The 13412-nt window shown below is 40.4% G+C and overlaps 2 protein-coding genes across 24 annotated transcripts in view; both read right to left on the reverse strand.

Moving 5' to 3' along the window:
• Positions 1-13412, reverse strand: part of LOC111859848 (protocadherin gamma-C5-like) — a 219694-nt gene that overhangs the window by 134353 nt on the left and 71929 nt on the right. Inside the window, exon 1 of one of the 23 annotated variants that reach the window (XM_023842924.2) lies at positions 9699-12037. The exons of 20 other annotated variants lie outside the window; for them this stretch is intronic. In XM_023842924.2, the coding sequence (XP_023698692.2) occupies positions 9699-11981 (2283 nt within the window). In that variant the 5' untranslated portion in view covers positions 11982-12037. Of the gene's footprint in view, positions 1-5044; positions 7638-9698; positions 12038-13412 lie in introns of those variants that run through there. 2 more of the 23 variants (XM_023842940.2, XM_023842890.2) reach the window with 2 other exon arrangements.
• Positions 63-3350, reverse strand: LOC140593195 (protocadherin beta-16-like). The gene is made up of 3 exons (XM_072717102.1): positions 649-3350; positions 220-292; positions 63-130 (listed from the first exon to the last, which is right to left on the reverse strand). The coding sequence occupies exons 1-3, from the start codon at positions 3097-3099 to the stop codon at positions 63-65; spliced, it is 2592 nt and encodes an 863-aa protein (XP_072573203.1). The 5' UTR covers positions 3100-3350.

The following is a 13412-nucleotide window of genomic DNA, read 5'->3' on the forward strand; positions in this document are numbered from 1 at the left end:
TGATCTGATAATCTCAACAAAATTCAGCACCACACCGCTGGACAGCAACCATTTCCACTCACTCAATAAGCCCAGTGAAGCTTTTCTATTTTCCACACCAGTCGTAGGGTGTCCTCGCGGTAAAGGGAGACTATAAGGTGACAGAGTCATGTTGATAATTTGACTGAGGAAACACAGAGAAAAAATCTGTTTGTCCATATTGCCTTTGGAACCCCAGACCTGCCACTTCAGACCTGGTCCATTGGGCCTCAGCCTGCTCCCACATGAAGTCACGTAGCACAGCTAGCAGATTCTACTTAAGGGGAGTAATAAACACTCACTGAGGCAAATCATATGAGTCAAATCATATCAATTTGGAATGAATAAAAGTTGTGATTTTAAGTTTTCTGTCAACTTTTCACACAGTTTGATAAAAATGAGGTATTCTGTTTTAATGATAAGGAGACAAGCAAATATGGCATGAATTTCTTCAAATAAAATGAATTATTATTAACTTGACTAAAGCAAACATACTTATGCAACTAAAAAATTGAATGCAGCACATCTACAAAAATCATTGCTGAGGTTAATAATTATTTACACTGTACATGATAAGGCTGAATAGAAAGGGATTATATTGAAATTGAAATGTAAAATTTTAGCTCTCACCTCTTTTTCTGAATTTTCGTTAGTCTCTCTTTCTCCTCTGATCTTCGTCAGTGTCTGTGTTCCACTGGGGTCCAGACTGACGGTACTTTGACTAACAGGTCTGCCATACTTGAAATCACTCCTCCTGGAATCATTGGTCCTATAAACTTCATAATTGTACACATGCGGGAGAGTTCCAGTATCCCCAACATCTGAGTAAAATGGTGGATAATATGGAATAACTGGTAGATTTCCACTGGACTTGTGAAATATCCGCTCCTGTTTCCATCTGTAGCACTTTACTGATAAAATGGTTGCAATTGACATGATAAATAGGAAGGAAACTACAGCTAAAGCCAAAATTAAGTAAAAAGTCAAGTTTTCATTGTAATCTTTGTTGCCAGTCGTGTCAGTGAATTCCGAGAGCACTTCAGGGAAGCTGTCCGCCACCGCCACGTTAACGATGACTGTAGCTGACCGAGGCGGCTGTCCGTTGTCCTCCACTATAACCGTTAGTTTTTGTTTGACAGAATCTTTATCACTAACCTGTCTTATTGTTCTTATTTCTCCATTCTGCAAGCCCACTTCAAATAATGATCTTTCTGTAGATTTCACCAGTTTATACGACAACCAGGCATTCTGTCCAGAGTCCACATCAACAGCCACGACTTTTGTGACAAGATAGCCGACGTCTGCTGAACGAGGAACCATTTCAGCCACCAGCGATGCAGCAGGTTGTACTGGATAGAGAATCTGAGGTGCATTGTCATTCTGGTCCAAGATAAATAATTTTACAATCACGTTGCTACTCAGTGGAGGTGACCCTCCGTCTTGTGCTTTTATTTTGAACTGAAAGTCTTTCAGCTGTTCATAATCAAAAGATCGCACTGCATGAACAACTCCGGTCTCTGAGTTAACAGACACGAAAGAGGAGATAGATAATCCATTTACTGACGTATCTTGCAATAAATAGGAAACACGAGCGTTTTGATTCCAGTCAGGATCAACCGCTGCGACTGACAATATGGAGAATCCAAGGGCGTTATTCTCAGTTATATATGCGTCATATAAACTTTTGTCAAATACAGGCGCATTATCGTTCATGTCTGATATTTTTAAGCTTAAAGTGACGCTGCTAGAAAGTGACGGGATTCCCTCATCAGTGCAGATCACGGTAATATTATATTCAGACAGTGTTTCACGATCCAAAGACATTGCAGTAACAACACTGTAGAAGCCATTTAATGTTGACCTGATACTAAATGGCATCGTTTCTTCTATCAGACAATGAACTTCGCCGTTTTTTCCAGAGTCGGGGTCCTGTACTTTCAACATGGCTATCACAGTATCTTGCGCCGAGTCCTCTGGTATTGATTTAGATGTTGATATTAAGTCAATTAACGGTGTATTATCATTAACATCAATGACGTCGATTATTATTTTACTAGAATCCGAGTGTCCACCGTAATCTTTTGCCTCTATATTAATCTGATAGTGTCTGGCCCTTTCATAATCGACTTCACCAGATAATCTCACTTCCCCGCTGTTGTCGTCGATCTCAAATAAATCAGTCGCATCATCCATACTATTTGAAATAGAATATGTCACTTTACCATTAGAACCTTCATCTAAATCAGACGCGCTCACTGTTGTTAAAATAGTACCTTTAGCTGCATTCTCTGTTACAGTTGCCTTGTATATAGGCTGCGTAAAAGCAGGAGCGTTATCATTTGCATCAAGCACAATAATGTGTATCTCTGCAGTCCCGGACATCGGCGGATTGCCACCATCCATAGCTGTTAACACCAGCATCAATTGGTCCTGCTTTTCTCTGTCTAGCGGTTTTTGCAAAACCATTTCCACGTTTTTACTCCCGTCTTTCTGGGTGTGTAATTTCAAGATTAAATTATCTGATGGTTTAAGCGAATAGTTCTGAAGGCCATTAAGACCAACATCAGGATCAACTGCGCTTTCCAGCACGAATCTAGCTCCTATCAGTGCTGACTCAATTATTTCAAACCTAAACTGACTCTTTTTAAAACTTGGCGCATTATCGTTTATATCCGTTATTTCCATATTGACTGTGTATAATTCCATCGGATTATCTAGAATTAGCTGGTAATGTAACGAGCACGGAGATGTTCTCCCGCAGAGCGATTCCCGATCTATTCTTTCTTTAATAACGAGGACTCCTCTTTCTCTGTCCACCTCGACGTATTCAGTGCTGCCTCCAGAATAAATACGGGCGTTTCCCGATTTAAGTCGCTTTATATCTAAACCTAGATCTTGAACTAAATTACCTACTAATGACCCTTTCGCCATCTCCTCTGGCATAGAGTAGCTAACCTGTCCACCAACCGAACTCAGATACATGACAAAGAAAAACGCTGCTACTTGCCATTTGATTGAATCCGACATCCTTCCTAGCAAGACAAACCGGTCGTTTAATACCAGCCGTTGATGAATATTCATTGGTTATAACAGTTTGTTGTTATTCCAGTTGATTTTAGAAGAATGATTCGAATATTTTTTCCACGTATGATATAAACGCAATCTCAGATGTCCACCATTAAATGTCTGTTATTCGCTGTCCTCTTACGGGTTGCTTTCTCTCTATCCCCTCTTTTTGTGCTTCACATCATAATGGGGGGAGGTCCTGCTCGAAACCAGATCAGGAAAAAACGTCATCCTGACCAACAGCGGCACTTTGAGTTTAAATTTTGAACTGCAAACAATACAAGTTAGGTATTATTTGATCACCTTAACATTAAACATGTAGTTCTACAAAAATACGCAAATAATTAAAAACAGGTTTTTTTCATAAATCATTGTAGTAATACGGAATGCGGAAAATCTATTTATATTATCCAAACACCGCAGTTGGAATTAAAAATCGACAATTCAACCTCAATATTCTGCGAACCTCCAGTAAGAAAAACAAAATCATCCATCCATCCGCTTTACCATTACAAAATAAATACAGTGTGACAGGGTGAGGAAATGTAGGCCTACCGTAATAAAGTAGCACAATTCAATCATTTGAATTCACAAGAGCTTCTCATTACATATGTTTATCTATCTTTATATCTATTCATACATGTATACATGTATCTTCACTTTCGCTTATCCAATGCAGGATCGCCATGAGCATGTTTATGAATAATAAAAGATAAGGGACAGCGCTACAATGTCATACGGAATCGTCAGCGGTAGGCTGACCATAATGGCGAACTGTATTCCTTGTTGTTTGGGAAAAGTGCCCAAACCTCTGTTTAGGAATTTTTGGACTAACAATTTATAAATGACTTATAATTACATAGTCGGGGGGGGGGGGGGGGGGGGGGGTGGGTCACGTCCAGGAGCAATGAGAAGTCAGCTGAGGAGACACTCATTGACTTCACGTGCAGCTTATTAGCGTTCTTTCTGCATCTCTTTAGAGCATTTTGCACTACATGTTACCCTTTCCATTGTCGTTATTTTCTTTACTGCCAACCACAAAACGACTTTCTTTTGGTTCTATTTCCCGATCGTTTTCACTGAACCTCAAATATTACTCAACAAATTACTTTCTTAAATGACATTATTGAACAAAATAATATGGGCGGTGCTTTATGAATTTTTCCTGACCATAGCTTTAAATTCTTAATCAACAGCGGCACTTGCAGTCCCGCGGAAGAAATGTCTCATGCAGCACATGTCTGCTGACGGGCGACTGCGTTAAGTAGGCTACAATGCGGACTGAAGCATGTTGCAGCCGCCCAGTAGAAATAGCAGAAAAAACAACCAGGAAATTGAAAATGAATACAATGTCGATGATGTCGAATTTTTCTTTAAAATACAAGAAAAAATGTGAAATTTGGTGAGAAAGTCTGCTTTGTTTAAAGGGGCACTCTCCAAGGTCCTGAAAATCACAGGACGCGAAACTGAGTGAATGGAGAGGAAAACATTCAAAATATGTAGGACGATTTTCCACAATAATATATTACATTTACACCTAGTATATTCCAAATTCTAATTATACACAAACAATCAATAATCAGCTGTGAGGGCAGAAAGATATTCTATTTTTTCTTGGTGGGGGGTTCGTGGTTTTGGCGGCGTGGATAGATGATTTCTGAAAGGATTCGATGTTACTCTTAGTGGTAGCACTGTTCCATTACAAGCAAGTTAAAATCAATCTTTATGTTTCTGTTTTTATACATTCATATACAGTAATTACCACTGTTATTGTCATATGCGTTTTAAATTTTTTACCTATTTCCCTTGAAATTTTGAATTTTGAAAAGTAGCATATACGGTTTTAAAAATAAAAATAAATATAGGACATCTCATAATAATTTCCCCATGAATTTAATTTAAGGTTATTTTTCTTGTATTGCCCCCGTAATTAAAACTAAAAAGCATTTAAGATACTCACCGCAGATAGCGGATCCGGATCCTTCTGTAAGTTAGTCTCAGTATTCACGTGCTGCATCTTCATTGTACACATGTTGTCGGCTAATAATGCGCTTTGACTGCAAGGTCTGACGAATCTGCAATCACTTTTCCTTGAATCGGTAGTGCTGCAAACGTCGTAATTATACACCCGCTGTAGAGTTCCTGTACCTCCAACATCCGCGTAAAGCGGTGGATAATACGGAATAACTGGGAGATTGGATTGGTAGTAAAGGCGAGATTTGCGCCATCTGTAGATTTTCACTGATATGATAACTAACAAAGATAAAATGAATAGGAAGGAAACTACAGCCAAAGCCAAAACTAAATAAAAAGTCAAGTTTTCATTGTAATCTTTGTTGCCAGTCGTGTCACTGAATTCCGAAAGTATTTCAGGGAAGCTGTCCGCCACCGCCACGTTAATGTTGACTGTAGCCGACCGAGGCGGCTGTCCGTTGTCCTCCACTATAACAGTAAGTTTTTGTTTCACAGCATCTTTATCACTGATCTGGCGTATTGTTCTGATTTCGCCATTCTGTAAGCCCACTTCAAACAGCGGTCTGTCTGGTGTTTTCAGCAGGGTATATGACAGCCAGGCATTCTGTCCAGAGTCAACATCAATAGCAACCACTTTGGTGACAAGATATCCAACTTCTGCTGAACGAGGAACCATTTCGGGCACCAGAGAGCCGCCAGTGTGAACCGGGTAGAGAATTTGAGGTGTGTTGTCGTTCTGATCCTGGATAATAATATTAACAGTCACATTACTGCTTAATGGAGGAGCTCCGCCATCTTGTGCTTTGATCACTAATTTGAATTGTTTAATGTGTTCATAATCTAAAGAACGAATCGCATATATTATTCCGCTTTCAGAATTAACTGATATATAAGACGATATAGGAGTACCGGCCAGATGAGTTTCTTCTAGAACATACGAGACTCGAGCATTAGCCCCTGAGTCTGCGTCCTGAGCTTGAACAACGCAAATAGAAGCTCCAGGGGAATTATTCTCAACAACATAAGACATATAGCTCTCTTGGGAAAATACTGGCGCGTTGTCATTCACATCCGATACTTTAAGCTTCAACACCTTTTTAGTAAGTAGCGGTGGTGTACCTGCGTCACTCGCAACTACAGTGATGTTGTATTCTTGAGTTTTCTCACGGTCTAATTCGGAATTAGTCACTAACGTGTAATAATTCTTTAAAGATGACGTCATTTTGAAGGGCAAATTTGAATCGGTTGAACAGCTTATCTGACCATTTTCGCCTGAATCAATATCTTTCACATTCAGTATTGCTACTGTTGTTCCGGGTGTAGCGTCTTCCGGTACGGGGCTCGAAAATGACATGATATTTATAACCGGTGAGTTGTCATTGACATCTACTACTTCAACAACGACTTTAGCTGAATCGGCCAAGCCTCCTTTGTCTTTGGCTTCAACACCAATCTCATATTTCGTAGTTTTCTCGTAATCTATTTGTCCTGAAACAAATATTTTACCGGTGTTCTCATCTATACTGAATGTGTCGGCCACATTTTTTTTCAGGTGGGAAAATGAATAAGTAACTATTCCGTTGGATCCACTGTCTGCATCACTTGCTTTAACAGTGGTGATATATGCGCCTTTCGAAGCATTTTCGAAAACAATCGCCTTGTACAAAGACTGGTTAAATGTAGGTGGATTATCATTAGCATCTAGAACAGTGACTTCGATATTCATGGTCCCAGATTTCGGCGGATTGCCACCGTCTAACGCAATCAACCTTAAGGAAAGTCGTGGATGCAGCTCCCTATCTAATGACTTCTGAAGTATCATTTCGGCATATTTACCTCCGCCTGGATTCGCGTGTTGTTTTAGTATAAAATTATCAAGGGGGGTTAAAACATAATTCTGAAGCGTGTTAAACCCCACGTCAGGGTCATCCGCGCTCCCCAGCACAAAGCGCGCTCCAGGTGCAGCCGATTCGCTTATTTCTAATTTAATTTCATCATTCTTAAACATCGGAGCATTGTCATTAACATCGAGTATTTCTATAGTGATGTGATGTAGTTCCATTGGGTTTTCAAGAATAACATCAAAACTAAAGCTACATGGAGATACCTCACCACAGAGTTCCTCGCGGTCGATTCTTTCCCTGACGACCAAAACTCCTTTGTTTATATCCAGTTCTGTATACTGAATATGATCTCCAGCAATGACCCGAGCGTTTCCAGTCCTAAGTCGTTTCAGATCTAAATCCAGATCTTGTGCGATATTCCCAATAAATGTTCCTTTCTTCATTTCCTCTGGTATGGAATACCGAATTTGGCTGTGCGCAAAACGGCTCAAAAACGACATGAAAAAAACCAGTGCCTGCCAGTGAAATCTCGAAAAAGGTCTCCTTCTGTATGTATTACTTGCACCGATTCCCTCGATCGCTTCATACATTTTGCAATTTTCCACACAAAATGTGAAACTGAAGTAAAAACGAAATAAAATGATTAAATCATCTGCGATTAAGATCATACGCAAAAAAGGGGGCCTCCTCCCTCACCATCTCCTTTTCCTGAAAGCTTCTCCCTTCAGTCGTGCAGCATTACGACAGAACACCTCTAGTATGGGGGCGTATTTCCCTGATCAACAGCGGCCCTTACAGTCCAAACCTGGTAGAAAAATCTATTTTTTCTGAGACGTTCAAATATTTAAAAGGGCCGGCTCGAAAATGTAGATAAGAGCATGCACATAATACATCATATATTGAATTATACTGCTGTGAGTACATTTAGCATAAATTTAGGTAACGGAAAGTGTGTGTGCGAGTCTCACCTAATATATGCAGCAAATACCTCTATGTGCCCTCTCATGCTGAATCGAGTGAATTAAGTGCATTAATAAGAATAGACTAATTTTATAGGGTTATTGTGGGTTAGACCAAATTTGAATCACATAAAAAATGTTAATGTCCAACTATTTAAAATTTAGGAGTATCGCCTATTCACACAATTAAAATGACACTGATGGCTATGCCAGGGGGCTATTTCCATCCATCCATCCATCCATCCATCAAGGAAACAGAAGCACCCAGAGGTGACCCATGCAATAGGGGGAGAACATGCAAACACTACATACAAAGAGGTGGGATTTCAACTCACAATCCTGGAGGTGTGAGGCAACAATGTTACCACAAACGGTATAAAACATATGCAACCTTGTTCATAAATTCAAACATTTGTATCACACTTATGTACAGTTCTAGTTGAAAAGTCAGATAATGAATTTATTTTGCTGGCAAGATTATAAACTAATATTAAGGATATCTGGACACTATCCAAAAAAACCCAACAAAAATAAAAATGAATCAAATAACATCATAAGAATAGTATTAATTATCAGTAATAAGTGTTGAAGTAGACATAGTTATGAGTTAGGGGTCCGGGAGCATTTTCACAAAGATTGAGAAGAATGCTACACATTTCATTTTACTGAAAGTTTATAAACTTTTACTGTTGCTAATGTAGTTGCATTTCTGCATTTCCAAGATAACTTTCTTTTAAAAGAACTAAGATAACTTGTTCCCGCCAGGGGGGAAAAAAACATGTAATTTTACTTGCGGCAATAAATTTACTTGTTATTCATATTCTGTTAAAATCATTGTATATGTAAGATTAAGAACATGGTAGTCCTCTGAGGTTTGGTGAACCTACTAATTGAATCTCAAACACAGAAATTATAAAAATATAAGCCTACAATATGATTTGTAAAATTATCGGATACTTTTTGAAAAGTACTTTTTGCATACTGCAAAATTCATGTGTAAACAAAAGTCAAACAATGAAAACCTACAACAGCTCACCTGTAGATCTGGTTCACTTAACATGTCTCTTTATGCACCTTTTACATTGTTCTTGTTTAGCTTAGGTCCTGATTTGAAGGTCTGGCGAATTTACAGTCACGTTTCCTGGAGTCAGTTGACCTGCAAACTGTATTATTATATATGAGTTCCTGTACCTCCATTGTCTGGATAAAGTGTTGGATAATACGGGATAACTGGGAGATTAGACTGGTAGAAAATCCGGGACTAGTGCCATCTGTAGATTTTTACTGAAACAATAACTACTAAAGTTGAAATGAACAGATAGGAAACTACAGCCAAAAATAAAACTAAATGAAATGTTAGGTTGTCATTGTAATTCTTGTCGTGAGTTATGTCATTGAATTCTGAAAGTACTTCAGGAAAGCTGTCCGCCAATACCACATTAACATTGATCGTAGCTGAAAAAGAGGGCTCCCCATTGTCCTCCACTGTGACAGTCAGCTTCTGTTTGATAACGTCTTTGTCACTTATCTGGCATATAGTTCTGGTTTCTCCATTCTGTAAACCCACTTCAAACAAAGGTCTGTCTGTAGCTTTCTGCAATTTGTATGAGAACCAGGCATTCTGTCCAGAGTCCACATCAACAGCCACAAGTAGCATGTGAGGAACAGATGCACTATGCCTGATCATCATCAGCGCTTTATTTCTCAGCAATGTTCCGTAAATATGTAGCCTACCACTCCAATGCATTTTTGGCGAAACCGAGAATTCAATGATCAAAAGCACAGTAGACACATGTAATCGTTTCTCCTCTAAAACACAATGATTGAGATGACTTACCAGCGTTGACGACTCTTCGTACGTTTTCTGTTTTCTTTGAGTCGGTTCTGCACTGCTGGCTTCAACACTCACGAGGCTTTGACTGATAGGTCTGAGAAATTTAACATCACTCCTCCTGGAGTCTGTTGTCCTGTACACATCGCAATCGTAGACATGCTGTAGAGTTCCTGTCCCCCCCGCGTCGGCATAAAGCGGTGGGTAATATGGGATAACTGGCAGATTCCCCCCAAACATTTTTTCTCGCCTTTGTCTGTAGCATTTCAGAGATATGATGGCTGTGATGGAAACGGCAAAAAGAAAGGAAACTACAGCCAAAGCTAAAACTAAATAAAAGGTTAGATTGTCGTTATAATCCTTGGTTTGAGTGAAATCGCTGAATTCGGTGAGTATGTCAGGGAAGCTGTCCGCCACCGCCACATTAACGTTGACTGATGCTGAACGAGGGGGCTGTCCGTTGTCCTCCACTATAACAGTTAGCTTTTGTTTGACAGCATCTTTATCACCGACCTGACGTACAGTTCTGATTTCGCCGTTTTGTAGACCAACTTCGAACAAAGGTCTGTCAGTTGCTTTCAGCAGTTTATATGAGAGCCAGGCATTCTGTCCGGAGTCTCCATCAATAGCCACCACTTTCGTGACAAGATAGCCGATATCTGCTGAACGAGGCACCATTTCAGCCACCAGAGAGCCACCAGGCTGTACGGGGTAGAGAATCTGAGGCGCGTTGTCATTCTGGTCCAGAATGTATATAATAACAGTCACGTTACTGCAAAGAGGAGGCGAGCCTCCGTCCTGCGCTTTAACATGTATTTTGAACTCTTTATTCTGCTCGTAGTCAAGAGAATTTGTGCAGTAAATAACTCCCGTATCAGAGTTCAGGGAAAAATATGAAGAGACGGGCGCCCCATTAATGTCAGTATTTATGAGGTGATACGAAATGCGAGCATTTTCCCCCCAGTCTAGATCTGTTGCCCGCAGCGCCAGTACAGACATCCCGGGGGTATTATTTTCCATCACATAAGCGCTATACATATTTTGACCAAACACAGGGGCATTATCATTGACATCAGATATTTCAAGGTTTATCATTTTGATGCTGGTTAGAGAAGGCAGACCCTCGTCGCTAGCAATTATCGTAATGTTGTATTTGGAAACTTTTTCACGATCTAAAACCGTTTCCGTTACTAAGGTATAATAGTTCCTGAGTGATGACTTTATCTTAAAGGGAAGCCCCTTTTCAACAGATAAACTGACTTGGCCATTTTTGCCAGTGTCCAGATCCTGAACACTAATTAAAGCTATGACTGTACCAGGTAAAGAGTCTTCGGGAATTTTAGCAGAGTATGATGGCAGTGTGATTACAGGGCTGTTGTCGTTCACGTCCAGTATTTCAACAGTCAGTTTACACGATCCTGTAAGACCCCAAGGGTCGCTAGCTTGTATGTTGATTTCATATTGTTGAACAACTTCATGGTCAATTTCACCTATAACTTTGATTTCACCTGTATCCGGGTTTAACTGAAATATTTTATCAATACTTTCGTCAGCATGGGTGAAGGAATAGCTAACATTACTGTTATATCCTTCATCCAGATCTACCGCACTCACTTTCGTCACAAGCGTACCTCGCATAGAGTTTTCCTTAATACTAGCTTTGTATACAGCCTCTGTAAAGACTGGCGAGTTGTCATTTGCATCCAGCACGGTAACCTGTATTTTAACTGTTCCAGTCATCTGCGGGTTTCCACCGTCGACCGCTGTTAAAATTAAAGAATGCTCACTTTGTTTTTCTCGATCAAGCGGTGCCTGCAGGATCATTTCGGCGTACTTTCTGCCATCCGGACGATTGTGTTGCTTCAACACAAAATTGTCAGTGGGCTTTAGCGTATAGCTCTGCAGCGTATTTGTACCTACGTCGGGATCCAAGGCACTATCTAGTAAGAAATGTGTTTCGATTGGTGAAGACTCGCTAATTTTTAACCGTATTTCATTCTTTGAAAATACCGGTGCATTGTCATTTATATCTTGAACCTCAACCGTAATCGCATACAATTCTAAAGGGTCTTCCAGAACAATTTCAAGGCTGAAACTGCACGGAGATTTCTGACCGCACAGCTGCTCTCTGTCAATTCTCTCCCTTACCACCAGTAATCCTTTGTCTCTGTGTAATTCTAGATACTGCTTACTGCCGTCAATAACAAGACGCGCTCGCCCAGACACCAAACGCTTAACGTTCAGATCCAAGTCTTTAGCGACATCACCGACTAACAAACCCTTTTTCATTTCCTCCGGTATGGAATATCGAATTTGTCCACAGACGACATTACAACAAAAAACAAAAACTGAAGCCCATACTTGCCAAGTGAAAGACGCACTCATTATTCTTCTGCAGATGCCTCCAATTCCATTAATACAAAAAATTATCAAAATAAATTATGAAAAAATACAAACTTTACTCAAAACCCTACAGGGTAACGTAAAATGTAACTTATGTTCGATCGCGTATTTCAATTCCTTTCATTTAAGAGCGAGGTGCGCATATCGCTCCCATCCCAGCTTATGATACGCTGCGCTCCTGGATCTGACGTTTAATAGGTCTATAAACTGAGGTTTTCCAGGACAACAGCGGCCCTCAGAGAGAGACTGTAGAATAACACCCAAAGTATCACTGGATTAACAGAAGAGTAACTGAGATAACTACAGGCAATGGTACTGAAATATTGCAGCGTGGTACTCCATATAAAATGTTACCTGACCTTATGCATCTCCTAATAATGTACACTCTCAGAAAAAAAGGGTAAAAATTGTTCCTTTGCTTGTCACTGGAGCTGTACCCTTGTAATTGTACCTTTTAAGGTGCAGAAATGAAATCTGAGGAACATCCCAAAGGTACAAACAGCATTAATGTACCATCAATGTTCCTCAGAGTCCATTTCAGTACCTTTAAAGGTACAACTACCTACAGGTAAGAGTACAATTGGCAGACCCTTGAGGGTACAGCCCCATATATGTTCATATGTACATTCAGACACGATGAACCTTTATGCAATTTTGACAGAGCAAAATTGTGTGCAATTTGGGTTCAAACTGACCCCACATTTGAGAACCCGGTCTGTCAGGTACCATTCTACAGTGATAGAATCATAACCATAGGCTTTAACTGCATAGAAACAGAATCTATGAGCATCACAAAAATGCTACACACTTCTCCCTTAAAAGAGACACAAAATGTCTACCAGTCATTACTGTATCTGAGTTATGGATCCATGCGGGATCCAGCTGCTGCTGGTTTACAGGGTTTGCAGTACTGTCTCCAGCTCAGGCCTACAGGCTTTGCACTACTGTTTCCAGCTCAGGCCTACAGGGTTTGCACTACTGTCTCCAGCTCAGGCCTACAGGGTTTGCACTACTGTCTCCAGCTCAGGCCTACAGGGTTTGCACTACTGTCTCCAGCTCAGGCCTACAGGGTTTGCACTACTGTCTCCAGCTCAGGCCTACAGGCTTTGCACTACTGTCTCCAGCTCAGGCCTACAGGGTTTGCACTACTGTCTCCAGCTCAGGCTTACAGGCTTTGCACTACTGTCTCCAGCTCAGGCCTACAGGGTTTGCACTACTGTCTCCAGCTCAGGCCTACAGGGTTTGCACTACTGTCTCCAGCTCAGGCTTACAGGCTTTGCACTACTGTCTCCAGCTCAGGCCTACAGGCTTTGCACT

This window comes from Paramormyrops kingsleyae, chromosome 10, assembly GCF_048594095.1.
Source record: "Paramormyrops kingsleyae isolate MSU_618 chromosome 10, PKINGS_0.4, whole genome shotgun sequence".
NCBI classification, from domain to species: Eukaryota; Metazoa; Chordata; class Actinopteri; order Osteoglossiformes; family Mormyridae; genus Paramormyrops; species Paramormyrops kingsleyae.

Excerpts from the sequence above, each read along its gene's own strand:
- LOC140593195 (XM_072717102.1), bottom strand. The coding sequence starts at position 3,099 with ATGAATATTCATCAACGGCTGGTATTAAACGACCGGTTTGTCTTGCTA. Across the intron at positions 293-648 it reads ACGAAAATTCAGAAAAAGAG|AATCTGCTAGCTGTGCTACG; the intron begins GTGAGAGCTAAA and ends CCCCTTAAGTAG. Across the intron at positions 131-219 it reads GACCAGGTCTGAAGTGGCAG|TCTCCCTTTACCGCGAGGAC; the intron begins GTCTGGGGTTCC and ends GTCACCTTATAG.